Below are 15,813 nucleotides of genomic sequence, written 5' to 3'. Positions count from 1 at the left end.
GCCTGATTTCCACTGAGGAAGAGTATGCAATTTCTTCTGTCCTAGCAGGTTAATAACATTCAGAGATCTGCTCCATCACAATTCTTTGTGAATAATCAAAATGGGAACATGCATTTCTTTTTCTTTCCCACTGTCCTTCCTTGAGAATGGAATTGCTGCTAATTAAAAACTGTTAATGGATGTCTCCACTCTGAAAATTCCCCATTTTATTTTGGAGGGAGAAAGAATAACAAAAATATTGATATTTGCAAACTTATAATCTACTTAGTTTCAAAGATAACCCTGAAAAGTTATTTCAGTCTGTCAGGGAAATCCTAATTACAAGATTTTTGTCAAAGCTTAATTTTCTTTTGAATGTTTCTAAAAATGTTTTATATCTAGTGTTCTTGGTTCTCTGTTAAGTGGCATTAATCCTCAAGAGCCTCAGGCTGTTGCCGACATGAACAAGGGGTCTCAGTGCTAAAGCACCCAGAACTGCTTAGGGGAAAGGCAGAGAAATGAGAACAAAATTTCAGAAAAAGTAGTTTGAAACTCTCTTGGCTTTACATGTGTGTGTTTGGCTTTGCATAAAGAATAACCATCAGCAACTTTCCCTCTCACATCCTTACTGTTTAGAGAAGTCCTTGTCCTCAAAAAGGCTGTCTGATTTCTATCTTGCCCAGTTTATGTTGGGAGAGTCTCAGTCTCCTTCTCCCAAACTTTACTCTACACACCATATAAACAAACTCTGTTATAGATATTGAGGACTAATGAGTTTTCCTGATGTTTGGAAGAGAAATGGTGAGAAAGGATAAGATGAGGACAAGTCAAGAAAATGGGTAGTTGAAGCTGGTGGAAGGAATAACCTCCATCCAGCAAAATCCAGCCTGAGTAGGATTATTGAACTCAACTTGTGTCAATAAGATTGGCTCATATGCTTAAATTTAAGCATGTACTTAAGTGCTTTGCTTGTTCCAGTCTATGATTGCTAAGTGCCAAATATCTATCAAGCACAGTGCAGGTGTGCAAGGGATACCCATAGCTAATCATGTGGCAGGTTTTGTGACTTATGAAGTAACTCTCTGCAGGACATCAGACTCCACGTTCTTCCATGTAGATAAACATTCTGAGTTCAAAAACAGCCATTCAGACTCACATATCCAAGAGCTGCCAGTCTGCAACTTACTTATTCAAGATTAATTCCTTAAAACTTCCTTCCAGTGGCTTTTACACTAATAATTGATATTATGGTATGCATCCATCATCACAGTTTGGAAAACTGTAAGATGTGATCCTCTGAAACCTCACATTTCAAAAATGTCCTTTCTAGAGAACAGAAATTTTATAGATTGCTTTTCCTATGTCTGTCTCCACTTCCTCTTTCATTCTAGATGATTTCAGCCAAGACCAAAGCAGTCCAAATTACATTGTTGTAAGTATAAGTAGATCCTGAGCCTCACCAAAGTGTTGTGCTATTATTTGTGTCCTTCAATAATACATCAAATGTGGACCTAGTGATAGAAGAAGAAGAATTCCAGCAGAGGCCCCCAGTATTCCAGCAGAAGCAAACCTTTAGATGCTTTCCCTAAGAAGAAAGAAAGAAAGCATCCTTGTCGGTGTCCTTAAAAAAAGTTTGCATGATCTATGAATGGCCCACCTGGAGCCACCTCAGAGTTTAAGCCTGCAGAAAAACAATTTTGAAATCTGTTCCAGAAATTTCCATTAGTCATAAAAGCAGAAATCTTGTGAGATCAAGGACAATGGCAAAAGATAAAATTGGCAGACAGCAGAGAAACACTGAAGGTCAAACTCAGTATGAGGATCAAGCACTTATTAGCTTATCATCACTTGACTGCAAGAGATCCATCTGATTTATAATCCTAAGGGTCACATACATTTAAGACACTGGCTTTTCTACACTAGACCTGGTCCTTAGGTAGTGTAAAGGTGTCTGTTGATATCATCAGAGATCCCAGGGAGATTTTTATGTGGTGAAAGATGGCTAAGAATTCCACAGCAGCTACCCAAAATCTGATCACACTTTATCAGGGTGAACATACAGCAGAAGCAAACAGGAGGATATTTATCAACTGTTGCATTTCAAGCTCCTTACAACCAGGAGGTTGTAAGGCATCCTTTGACACAAAGCCATAATTGTTCACACTTTCTTTTATGGTGAGAGGAATTATAACAAATTATATATATTCAGAGGTTGTGTCTCATATTTTTGAAGTGCCAAGATTATTTGTACATGTGTGCTCCTCAGATTAAGTTGATTTTAAAAAAAATTTCCTGGTGTATATACATGCATACACTCCTTCTTATGTTGAACATTGGTTTGTGAATAGAGCATTTCTTAAAAACCCTAACTTCTCTGAAATGTATGCACAATTTCTAAAAGATGCCATGGCCACATGATAAATAGTAGCTAAATTATGAATTAGCAGAATGGCAGTAATGAATAGATCAAAGACCTCCTTATGCTAATATCCATATGAATAGTAAACCATGGTATTTCCTATCTGTAATGCATGCCATGGTTCTGATCCATATGGTCTCACATTTTTTGCCTGCACACAGGCACGCACAGGCTCACAGAGCAACGTGAAAGTCACAAGTCTCTAGTGTAATTCATGCTCCAGTTCAGCAGCTGTGGGGGGTTTGCTAAAGACAGCATGGCCAAGAAATTCCTGAGAGAATAAGAATGGTTGTTAACAGTTCTGAGAAAGTCTTCCTCTGGGTTATCATCCCATAGAGAGCGACAGTGCGGTTTGGCGGTCTTAACCAAACAAACAGCTCTGAGAAACTACACATAATCCCTCTGAGATTACAGCAAATGAAAAACAAAAAACCATATTTTAAAAGTAGTTTGAATCATTTGTGATACTGTCAGTGCAGTACTTGGACTTCTTCCTGCTTTGTGCATCAGGTCACAGTTTCCATCCTCCCAAAGGAAACAGCATTGGCTGAGCAAGAGAAAGTCCCATTTACTCTTACTGTTTTCTTTTCAAAGCTGGCCTGGTTGAACAGGGATGAGGCCCAAGCACATGTCAGGACTGACAGCCACCAAAGAACAATGCAGCAGCAACTCAAAATGGGCACTCCTGTTTAAATTACTTACACCTGGGACACTGCTCACACACATCAAAGTAACTGAAAGAGAAGTTACCTGAAAAATGTATTTTCTTGTAGCATTTTCCAGCCCTTTGAGCTAGCAGCAAATGAAAGATGGGAAGCAGTTCTAGGGCACTGAAAGTCAGAAATACAGTAAAAAACTAACTGGCTAACGGCTTAAGATCATTTTAAGATTTCAGAAGTGACAGGCTCCTTTCTCCTGACACTACGTAGTTACATTGCCTAAAGCAACACTTAATATACCTGGCGTACTGAGCAGGAACTATTTCCTCAACTGCCTCTCATGCATTTTAAACTGTATCCAAGCAAATCAAGTTAACAGGGTAGATGGGGAGAAGAAACATAGTTCTGTGACTAAGAAGCAAGGCTATAACTCAACTGCTGGTACTCCCACAGATTTCCCAGCTCAGTCTTCTGTGCTCCTTCTGTCTCTGAAAAAATGACACCAATAGAAATATTTCTAATATCTAACCTCTAAGTTTTATTGTGTTATGTTTCTTAGTGTGCTGAGACAGTGTTTAGCACAATCAAGCACTGGAATTCTTTACTGGTGCATTACTGTGGCTGTCTGCTGGTACAACACATCCAAGCAGCCCTTGGGGGGAACATTGAATAGCACCTCTCATCTCTCTGATGCATTGTCATGCGGTCCAGATGGCTGCAGTATGTAGGCAACTGGGAACCAAAGCAGCAGGAGAAGTACATCCTGCTGCAATTTCCTTCTGGTGCTGATCTTGATGCATTCAGCATTTAGATTAGCTTGTGGTTAGGAAGTCAACGGGCCTGGGTAGATGCACGCTAAGACCCAGCAAAAAAATACACTGTAGCAACTGCAGTAGCTTGCCAGCTGTCATATGACCAGATTTTCCCCCAAAAACTCTTTAAAAGAATACTGCAGCTCAGCCAAGGGAAAATTCCCTCCTGAGCAGAGCGAATTACGAGTTCCACCAGGGTGGCAATCTCTTCCAAGTGGGTCTGTTATTGAAGAAAAACTCAGAAGTCTGTGTACTTTAGCTTAACTATTACTATGATGTACAAACCCAGAAACAAATAGGAAACTAGACTTCTTCCATTTGGCAAATGCAATTTTATTTCCAGACTAGCTGTAAGAGTTCAACATTTTAAATATTCTTACATGTATACCCTGCCACACACATTAATTGGCATACTGGAAGAATACTATAAATAAAGTCAACATAAGTAAGCATCTGCATATAAGTACAGAGTTCTCAGGAGTTTAATTGTTATGTGCTGGAGAAGAGGAGGACTTCCAAACCTTGAAAAGGCAAGACTTCAGTGGGAATTTGATATGCCAATGAACTGTGCCTCAGTAGAACAGGTGAGAAAAATCTAAAAACAACATGAAGAACAGAACACAAACTGGCAGGTGCAAGAAAGGAAAGAGACTATGACATTTCTTACGAGGTGTCTGTATAATATATTTACTAAGTCTACAACTGTATTAATACTTGAAACCAAGCTAGTCTCAATTTTATGGTCTACAGGAATTTACTCAAATGTAAGGCACAGAGTCACCAAGAGCAGAAAGTTACGCTTGGTGGCTTCCTGCACAGATTAGTCACATATATAGGCTCACTGAGAACAAAGTACAAAAAAGCAGACTGTGAATCACACTCAAATTTCCCACCCATGACTATATGAGGGAGGAATTTTTGCCAACAATACAAATACTTGGGAGTATGGATGTGACTGCACATAATGATTTTATCTGAGCTACTTGCTAGTTACTCTGCTGGTACAGAAGATCCTCCATACTGTATGAGCAATGCAATCAAAATTATTTGATTATAATGCTCACATTCCTGGTATTCTCAGTTATTTTACCAGCAGGGTTTTCATGGTGAAAAAACCCTCACAACTGAGACACAAAAACAGACATTAAGAGAGCGCTACAAGAATATGAGAACAGAAGTTACCTGTGTACTTTCCCACTTTCCCATGAAAATCACTATCTAGGAAGTAAAAATATAATTCTTTTCACACCCAAACCGGCCTGTGAATGTGTATTCACAAATGTTGCATGTGGGAACAGACATCTGTGTTCTATCTTCATTTGTCATTTTAGAGTCTATTTCCAGGAAAACTGAAAGATGATTTGCAAAATTTGGCCCCTCAAAATAGCAAAAAGAGATTGAGCGCTCACAGTCTGAACTATGCTGGTCAGCAGTTCTTTTCAATCATCATGCAAAAAAAGTTTTGCTGTATGTCTATAGAATAATAATAAATTATTCAAATTATCTGAAGAATCTGATGTCTCTAGTTCAATTTACAGGTCAGTCAATAAAGATACATTTCACATGGTTATTGATTTCCTATTAATTTACTGAGCAGCAGGTTTCTGCTGAGAAGAGATTCCATTTCAAGATTTGTAGTCTTCCTTAAAAAAATGTCCTGTGGAGGGAAAAAAAGATAGTGAGACACATGCTGTTATCTCTTCTGCAACTTTTAATCTTTCTAGTAAGCAAAGCTTTTAAACTGGATCTTTGATTTGTATTACAAGTAATAATTGAGAAGACCCACATGCAACAAGAAATCTTACCTTGGTAATTTTAGAGATCTGTGACTGTACTTACAGTGATTACAGCCACAGAGAAACCATACAGAGTAAACTGAATTTCAGAGACAAGGATAATTTCAGAACAAACCCATTATAAAGGTATATGACAAAATTACAGAGACAAGCTTCACTGAAACCAAACACTCATGAATACTTGTTTACAGGCACACTGTGAATAATCCAAATGGAAACTTGTTCTTTGGACAAGCCTTGACAAGAGAATAATTTATAGTTGCTATATACTGATGAACTCACAAAGCCACAGCAGTGGTCCACAGATAAGGAAAAAACCTTAGGTTAATCCTACTTGTTTAGAAAGAGCCTATTTATTTAATAGTCTGGCAGGTGATAAACCAATTCTGCAGAGGATCTCTGAGGGACTTTATGAATTTTAATATTTTAATATCACAGGCATGGCAAAAGCCCAAAGAACACTCCAGCTCCAGCATGCCAGGAACAAAAGCAAGGATGGCAAGCAATGCACAGGCAGGCACATGCTGAAAAAATAACACAGCCTCACAATGGCCAGTCATGTTAAGCCAGGTGTGCTATTCACCATAAGGGACACTGCAGTGGCTACAGCTGCAAGAGATAGCCTTGTCTGTACACAGGTGCACTGCCTTCAAAAACCTTTCTGTGTGTGCTGGGACTGACTGCTGATGAGGGAATGGTAGGGCTAAATATACAAAATATAAAACCAAAAATAACTGTTATTTCCTTGCCCATTAGTTTATGCACAGGTATGAAACAAAATTTCACATCAATCTACAACTGGTGTTAGGCAGTAAAACTCATTTACAGCAACTAATACTCCAGTACTCTGCATAGAGGAAGAGCCCAGGTTAACAGCGACTACAAAACCTTGCTCTGCCATCTTACTTCAAATCTCAAATCCAACTAGAAATCTTCAAATCTCCTTCAATCAAACTAGAAAACATGGGTCTCTCTCTTGAAACTGTCCTAAGTAAAACAAGCTGTATAGCCCTGATACCTCTATCACACCTGTAGCTGTAGATTCTTCTGTTTCACACCTATGCTGATTATCTTTAAAACAAGGATTCTGTGAGCATTGCCAAGACACCCAAACCCCTTAATCTCTTTTTAAAATATTATATAAACTTGCTTAGACAAGGACAATAACTGCAATCTAATTTAAAAAAAAACAAACAAAACAAAACAAACAATAGAATTAAATGTCTTTTTGTGATGCAGAATGTTTATAGGGATTTGTTTCCCTCAATTATGATCTATGGGAATGTAGTAAATGACTCAGACAAAAAAACCCAAATCCTCAAACTTTATACTGAAAGTATGAGTGTGTAGTCACGTACAACCAATTCTGAGAATCACAATTTTGCAGTCTGGGAACCACTGCTGTAATGCATGACAGCCATTTATAACTATCAAATTAGCAACCATTTAATGGAGGAGGTTATATAGTCCATAAGAAGAGGAAGATACTTGAAAAGTGTGTGACAAAAAAAGCAAACTGGCGATTGTTACTCAGCTTTTAATCCCCTGAGAAAAAAGGTTATGCACTTACATTTCATCATCATATTCTTTTGGAGGTGATGCTGCAATGACTAAGTCAATCCAATCCTGAAAAAGAAAAGCAGAGGTAAACATCTGTTGCTAAATACTGCTTTTAGAGGTGGCCAGTGCACCACCATGGAATGTCAGATGGAGAATTTGGGAGGTAATCTATTCCTGGAAAACCACAGGGAGAAGGAGCAAGGTCTCTATAAAAGAATTCTATAGGAAGACCATTTAAAGATTGAGCTGTTTGACTTGTAGCTTGAAATTAGAGAAAGATCTACTGTTGCAACAAGATTTTCAAAAAAATTTATTCTAAGAATCATCCTGTATTGGTCCTCTGAGCAATAAGAAAAGTTCTTGCTGTGGAAACACTCACTGTAGCTGAAGGGCAATGTTGCTTGTACATCAAGAAATCGAAGATAAGCTATTATCAGAAAATTCCAATCAACTTGCAAGTAATTTTCAATATCAGAGAGTAATTTTGCATATAAAGGTACTGTAAACACTCAGAACGTAATGTGTTTAAATACCAATCTTGACATGTGGCTAAACACCATGAAATTTCCCAGTAAATTACACACATGGTTTTCAGAGATGCTACATACCAGCATCTTCTGCAGATTTTAGCTTACCTTGGGAGGTCCTGACATACCCACTACTTTTGATGTTTGTAGCCTTGTTTGTATTGATGTCACAATGTCATGATAGAGAAGTAGCTCTGATATGAGCTATGTAGGTAGAACGAAGTAGTATTCCAGGTTACTTACTCCACCCATGTTCCAAGCTTTTGCTAGAGTTGCCTGTGCTTCTGCCAGCTTGCTGTCAATTAATATTTTGCCATTTACAGCCAGTATTTCATCCCCTTTCACTATGCCTCCTGGAGAAAAGACAAATGTGTCAAACACACATAAGCAAAACAAAATTCTGGGGGACTTTTCTGTGCCATATTTGTGCAGTAGTGACTGTAATGAAAAGTGTTCTCACTGGATGTAAAGGTCTGCACAAAAAATTGTAGGAAGTTTGCTACAGGCAAACACAAAAGGAATTTTTAAGCATGGCAAAGCCAAACTTATCTCTTATTGATCATTACCAGTAAGAAACTAGTTCAATATGATTTTCTACAGTTTGCCTGTTTGGGTAATCCAGCTATACAGCTTACAAACTGTGACTCACTGTAGAAAGTTACTATGACCCAACCCTGGGGAACTATTCAAGGCCAGGTTGGATTGGGCTTTTGAGCAACCTGGTCTAGGATAAGGGTCCTGGCCCTGGTAGTGGCTTGCAATTAGATGACCTGTAAGGTCTCTTCCAATCCAAAAAATTCCATGATTCTATAAAAATGGCAAAATTAATTAAATTCCTGAAAGAAAAAAATGGCATTTGTCAAGGGTTTGCATGATGGTCATTTCTTTGCAAGTGTGTGTGTAGTATTTGCTCCTTAGAACTGATTTTGACTTGCCAATCTGGAATGGAGCACAACCGGTTAACTGGAACTGGATTTGAAGACGATGATAAGAGGACAGCCTTAGGAGAGATCCTAAAAAGACTGAAGGGCCAAAAAGAGCACTGAGTAGATCAAGTAACTGAAATGTTTTCACAGCAATGTTTTCACTTGAACTTAGGTGCAGGCTGGGACAAAGACAGCAAAGGCAGTGTAAGGGAATACTGCCCTCTCTGTTGACCTGGTCATCACAAAAGTTCTCAAGAAAAGGATGGCAGATACTTCCCACCATGTGCAAAGCCCAGATGTGTTGGTGAGCATCCTCTTGTGCCTTCAAGAGCTAAGCTTCAGAGGCTCTAGTTGGGTTTTAGGAGTTGAGTTTTAGTTGGGTTTTTTAACAGCCAGCTGCTTATCTAGACAAATTACTATTTATAGTAGCATAAAGAACAAAACTAAGCAGTGCAGTGCAGCTATGGTCAGGGAACTGTTTTGCATGTGGAAGTATTACAAATGTCATTGGAAATTGTGAAATAATGGAGAACACATTCCTTGACTAAAGAACCACCAGAGAATCAGTTGGTGTATTGTGTCGGTTTTTACAAATTTTACACAACTATTAATTTTAGCAACACATGTGGGCTGCCCTTAAAATTAAGACAGAACTTGGGTCCTTGGGCAAACTAAGTGAGCCATTCAGTACCAGGCTATGAAATTAGCCAACTATTCTCAGCCAGTGTAAGGAAACACTTTTCAACAGCATTAAAATTCCCCATTGCTGCTCACCATGTTTGTCTGCAGCACCGTCCTCATAGATGGCAGACACAACTATCTTTCCAATTGGAGAATCAATTCCTCCCTCAACTGCAAGGTCCAGTGATCCTTCCTACGAAAATAACCAGTTCTAGTTCAGAAAAGTCAGTGATTTTTTGCCATTAACAGGAGCTTAATCTTTCCTTCTTGCCAGTAAATGATGCTGTACATTAAATGCTTTCGTGAACCTTTTAAATATCAATCAGCCAACACAGTAATTACCTTTTTTATTCGTAATAGCCGTACGTCTTTTCCCATAATCTGGTCTGGGGTAAACTGTGAAAAGATAAAATGATTAATCACTTCCTCTTTGAAAACACAAAACAATTAGGCTGATCTATGTAATTTCTGGGAGAAAAGGGGCCTTTCCCCCCTCTAAAATAGTGTTGGAGGAAGATCAGAACCATATCACCTTTTCCTGTAAGAACACTTCTGTTCAACATGACCAGAAAAGAAAAATACACAAGACCCAGAAAAGCAACAAGCAAGAATCTTACCTACTCCCAGCCCTCAAAATTAAGGACTTGGCTTTTTTCAAGAGTATTTCATATTAAACAATGAGGCATGCTTAAATTCTCTCCTTACCATTGAATATGGATCAAAATCTTCCACATACTTCTGGAAGCCCTGAGAATAAAATGATATTTAATTTCAAAACCAGCAACTCACTCACACACTTAACACACAAATTCCATCTTATTTACTAGTGAGAGAACATGTAATTCTGTAAGCTATGAAAGAAGACAGAAACTTCTGAAGAAAAGCCCAGAGAGACAGCAAAGAGTCCATCCTGACAGTCAGAAGACATTTCACAACCTCATAACAGATCAATAATTTGAGTTGGTCATATAATGGAGCATTTCTGAGGAAGAGTTTACCATCTGTCAGCTCCACAGTTCCTCTCTACACCTGACAGAGCAGAAACAAATCTTGAAAGCACCATAGGCAGATATGTTCTGCCACACTCTTTGGAGCAATATTTCCTGGGATTATCAACAAGTTGGGTGGTAACAGGTAAAAATGACAGGCTCCAAATCACCTGTTAGCAACACTACTTCACACTGTGTGGGTTTTAGGATTCTTTTTTAGCCCCCTTCTCTCCTTCTTGATGTGGAGTTTCAGGGAGTTGGCTCCATGCCACAACCAAGTACAGGACAACAATTTGTTAGATGATTTGCACAACAACAATAGGATTTTTTTTTCATATGTTCTGTGGAAAACTTAAAAGTTTTGTCAGGAAATGTCTGAAATGCAGATGATGATACTGCAGTTAGGCACAGAAAGATTTTTAAGCTTTGAGGGGACCCACAAAACATAGTGCTTAACCCTTGTCAGACCAAGACTGCAGGGAAAAGCCGTAGTTACCATTTCTGCAAGGATGGGAGTTCCTGCACCAGCAATCAGGAGTCAATGGTGTTGGAGTGCAGTTTCTTGAGAAGGATTAGTAACTACCGAGTGAGACTGTACAGCCAATGCTGGGGATTTATGAGAGTTCTGCACTTACCCTGCACGCTAAAGTAAGGACTTCAGAACTTAAGAAAATCTTTACTGAGGCACCTAACTCCCACTCTTGTGGCCTCAAGCTGCAATAACCTGGTGACAGGGGAACACAGAAGCACACAAACCTTTGCAGACATGGCAGACAAGCCAATACCTTACACAGACCAATGTTTCAGTGCATGATCAAGCTTGATATATTCATTATCGCCTCGTTTCTACTGGATCCATTTGACAACAAAAACTATTCCACTGTCAGACTCACCTAAGCCTTTTTCCACTTGTAAACCAAACACACAGCTTAAGATTCCTGTGGTATATGTAAGGGCTGGCTGTTAAATGGCAAAGTTGCAACAGAAAGTACTAATGCCTGCTCTGCTATACTCTTTATCACTTCTTTTGATTGCCTAATTTTGATGTGACTGAACCTTCTGGGTTCTGATCTCACCCATAACAGTACTGCCTTACATTAAGTTTGTTACACTGCATTACATTTGTTAACCAGATGGGAATTTCATTACAGACATCAGCAAGGGCAGAATTTCATCCTGGGGGAAAAACTTCAATCAACCATTCATTAATTTACAAAGTGTATATATAGTGAACCATCTAACTAAAACTGTAAGAGAAATATTTTACAAGTAAAGCTGCCTAAACAATTAATACGTTGAATTGGTACTGCTTTTTGGAATCATGGCTAGAGTAGATATCTATGGGTTTGGAGCAAGTAATTTAGAGAAAAGGACTCCAATCTCAGCCAAGTCACTAAGTCATTATGTAATCTAAAATAAGTCAGTGAACTCTTTGTCCCAGGTTGTCCTCATGAAAAACAGATGTTGCCCTTGAAGGAAGCTTCCCTGGGAAAATAATCTTTAAACAGGAAAAAAAAACCCCAAAAAATTCCACAAAAACAAACACACAAAATAAAATTTAAAAAATTACTAAAAAAACAATCTGCAAGCAAAAGTCATAGAAACACAGAATATCCTGAGTTGGAAGGAGCCCATAAGGATCACCAAGTCCAACTCCTGGCCTGCACACAGTGACACCATACACCTGAGGGCACTGTCCAAACACTTACTGAGCTGTCAGGCTGGTGCCTCTGGGAGCCTCTTCCAGTGCCCAACCACCCTGTGGGTGAAAAACCATTTCCTGATATTCAACCTAAACTGTTTTCCCCTTGGGTTCGTGGCACAGAGATATGATCTAGATCCAATTATGTACAAATATCGCTAAGAGAGAAAGAAGACATGCACTGAACTATAATAAATCTTCCCTGAAATGGACACCACAAATTCAGAGATCAGAGAGTGCACTCCATATCCAAGCAGGAATGAATGAACCAAGGAACACCAAGTGGAAAGCACAGTCCTAAGGCTACCCTCCCACCACTGAGGATGTTTCAGGTGAAAGTGTTAAGAGCACTCAAATAGCTTCTTGACTTACAAAAACATTCAGAGGACTAAGCATAAGTTGAAAATGGAACACTAAAATATTTGATTGCACTGAAACAACTCTCTGTCTGGACTTCCAGGTGAAAGCTGAAGTTACTATTTAAAGAAAAAACAACCTCCAAAACACAAGCACTTATACTAATGATACTGCTTCACTGGTTTCTAACAACAATAGTTAAGAGCAATTGAGACCAGAAATAGCAACAACAAACCACAAACAAACAAACAAACCCCAAGCAACAACAACAACATATAATTGAAAGAGAAACTCATGACCAGAAATAACAATCTTTTCAAAAAACCACCACTTTTGAGAACACAATTGTTATATAGTAACAACATACTGGCATTTACTGGCAAATAAATAATCTCAAAATTGGATCTTTTTCAGTCAGTTTCCCCTTCTAGATATAGATTGAAACTAAAGGAGAAAAAAATGTTATTAATCTTAATGTTTTACCACTCAAAAATCTCACACTGTGAGCTCAGGACCGTGTGCGAACTTCTCAGATAATGTCAATGCATGTAACTTAGCTTGCACTACCAAAGGGGTTTTTCTACAGAAACTGGCACATTTTACAGCAGTGGAGAAGTTTAGCCTAAAGTTCACTTCTTCAAGAAGCCATCTATTGAACCATCAGCCAACCAAAGATGAAGAGATAAAAACTTCATCATTATGACAGAGGAAAGCAACAAAAGTAAAAATGTAGCAGGAAAATCCTACACAATACAGGAAGGCTGAATGAACAAGGCTTTCCATCATCAGTTCCTCTAATTTCCTACCAGTAATTATGTTATGATGATAGCTCTATTTGTTAATCTGATAAAGTATTTTATCACCGAAAGCATTGCAGCTGGACACTAAAAGAAACAAGGAAATCTTAGGAATAACAGTATCAGATCAGTTATTAGTGTTCAGCTATCTCAAAGGTTGCACTTAACCATATAGGGAGTTACAGATGGTTCAGCCTGAAGGATTTATTCTCACTCTTCTTCTGCCTAGCCTAGCTGGAGCCACAGGCACACACTTAAAGTTTACAAAGACTACCAGTTGTCATGCACTAGAGCTGTCTTGCATCTTCTGTTTTAGAAACTGAGCAACAGAATTAGAAAGGAAAGTTTTAAATCTATGATCAGTCAAACAAGAAGTACCACACCAAACACGGAAAACATTATTTTACTTGTTTTTTGTTAGATCTAAATGATGAATTGTAAACCACCATCCTTTTAAACATCTCTTGTGGCTGCAAAAGAAAGAAAATTGCCAAACCAGGTGTTAACTTTTTGCTGTAAATAAGTATCACCTACTCATAAATTATCTTACTCCTTATTTTGCTCTCCTAGGGACTGACTCACACTTGGACTTGTTAGTGCTTGTTCCCTGTATAATTTCAAATTAGAGAACACACAGAGTGAAATAGTGCTGAATGCAAAGTGGAAAGAATTCTAGAGAAACTACATAAATAATGCACATTTCCATACCACAAGATTTCTTAAAAATATCTTCCATGACTGCTTTTAAAACTAATTTCTACAAAACAGTGCTTGACTCTCTCATCCATGATATATGAGAAAAGAAAATGGAAAAAACCCCCAACCCTAAACATGGAAAAAATGGTAGACAATAATTTCAAAAATATTGAGAAGTCATGGTAAAAACATGTTTATGCATTTAAGGTTTGCTTACCAAGGATTTCCTATACTGAAGAGATGAATTCTATTATTAAATGTATCTTATTTTAGTCTGTTTGGCTTCAAGGTCTTAAATTCCATATTCATTTTGTTTTTCTGTCACTTCCACTATTCTAACAAAATGGTATGCAGTAGTTTGGAATAACTTAAAATACAGAATACATTGTTAGTCTACAAAAATTTTCAAAAATGAAATGGGATAACTCCCATATTACTACACAAAACACTACTGACAGTTCCCTAGCCTTCACTCAAAACCTTGCAGCAAATCAGGTAACATATCTGAATCTTCTGAAACAAGAAAAACTTCCTACAGACCAAACTCTGGCATCTACCTTTACAAACTTGATTTGCTTTGAAAGCAATTACTATGCAACAGTTTTACTAATGTTCCTCTTAGTGTCCTACAGTCCTACCATTACTTGGGAAAAATATATTCCAGAGTTAATAAAATATAATTTATGTTTAATTAACACAAACTGTAAGTTTTTATCTTGGAGGACTTATGGGCAAGTTAGGAACAATTTTACACAAATCTCTTTAGAACCTCTCTAAAAAAAAAAATCACTTTCAACACAGATTGTTTTGGTATGGCTATAGCCAATACTAACTGAAATTTCCAATCCTCCCCCATCTTGCCACATGCTATCTGAGCACCTGTCTTGACTTCAGTCTTGCAGAACCAGGCTTCAAATCTTGCAAACTGGAAGAAAGCTTATTTTTTTTTTCCCTTCAGAAATTCTTCCTCCAGCTGCAAACAAATAAGCGAGGAAAAATCTTTTATAGCAGCAAGTGCAGCAGAGCCTTGTAACTCACATAGCAGGATGTTTTTGATAGATGGGAGAGCAGAGACTTATGTTCCTGGAGGTTTTGCATCTATGACAATCTCACCACTAAATCATAACTGTCCCCTCCTGTTCTCTGAGCCAAAATTTAATTGGCTTTGCTGTGAGTGTATTCTAGTTCACTCTAGTACAGCTCACCCTGATTTTCACTCAGAGCAGCCCTCAGTGTTCAAGGTCACACTTAAGGTTTAAACATCTCCCATAATTTCCCTATTTATAAGTGAAAACAATTTCATATTCATCAACTGTTAAAAGACCTGGTAATTCTGACTTGGATTTAATTAATAAGATTACTTAAGACACAACAGAGACTATCTGGCCCAACTACCTTCCAGGTAACAGGAGAATTTTACCCATTCTTGCATGCTTTTTCATCTTTACTAGTCAATTACTTGAACATACGCCAACTGGATTAGCTGCTTGAATCAAATAAATCCATCAACCTCATTTTCTTGAGCCTGGTACTCAGGAAAATGAAATTCAGGTACAAACAAGGCAGAAAAAGTGGTGTGCATTATGTCAAATTAAGACACCAAAGCTGGAGTTCCATAAGGTGTGCGACATCTAGGAAGATGAGAAATCAAACAGCAAATGGTGTGCTGTCTTTGGTGATACTCTCCTCCACTAAGAGAAGTGGAACTGATCCTGTATATGAACAATGAACTTCAACACAGGCACAAACCCACACATAGCAACCAATCAAACCCCTCTCCCCTTTTGCATGAAATCTAATTATAATTCTTAAACCCTTCTGGAGACAGGCAGGCACTGTCTTGTTTGGTTTGTCATATAGTAGCCTTTTCTTTTTTTAACTAATAGAAGTAATCTCCCTCTTCAGTATCCATG

General features: G+C 38.1%; 1 protein-coding gene across 4 annotated transcripts in view; it reads right to left on the bottom strand.

Annotated features, from left to right (window-relative positions):
• Positions 1-4,264: 4,264 nt before the first annotated feature.
• The window catches only part of USH1C (USH1 protein network component harmonin), a 46,681-nt gene continuing 35,132 nt past the window's right edge, over positions 4,265-15,813 (bottom strand). For 2 of the 4 annotated variants that reach the window (XM_084208235.1, XM_084208237.1), the window contains 7 exons: positions 10,065-10,106; positions 9,702-9,755; positions 9,453-9,552; positions 7,996-8,105; positions 7,236-7,291; positions 6,249-6,368; positions 4,265-5,526 (listed from right to left, as the gene is read on the bottom strand). In XM_084208235.1, coding sequence (XP_084064361.1) covers positions 6,269-6,368; positions 7,236-7,291; positions 7,996-8,105; positions 9,453-9,552; positions 9,702-9,755; positions 10,065-10,106 — 462 coding nt within the window. In that variant the 3' untranslated portion in view covers positions 4,265-5,526; positions 6,249-6,268. Of the gene's footprint in view, positions 5,527-6,212; positions 6,369-7,235; positions 7,292-7,995; positions 8,106-9,452; positions 9,553-9,701; positions 9,756-10,064; positions 10,107-15,813 lie in introns of all 4 variants that reach the window. The other 2 variants (XR_014616249.1, XM_084208236.1) reach the window with 2 other exon arrangements.

The sequence above is a fragment of the Fringilla coelebs genome, assembly GCF_963513975.1.
Source record: "Fringilla coelebs genome assembly, chromosome: 6".
Classification (NCBI taxonomy): Eukaryota; Metazoa; Chordata; class Aves; order Passeriformes; family Fringillidae; genus Fringilla; species Fringilla coelebs.
Note: the sequence above shows the minus strand (reverse complement) of the source record. Positions and strands in the feature narration are given on the sequence as shown.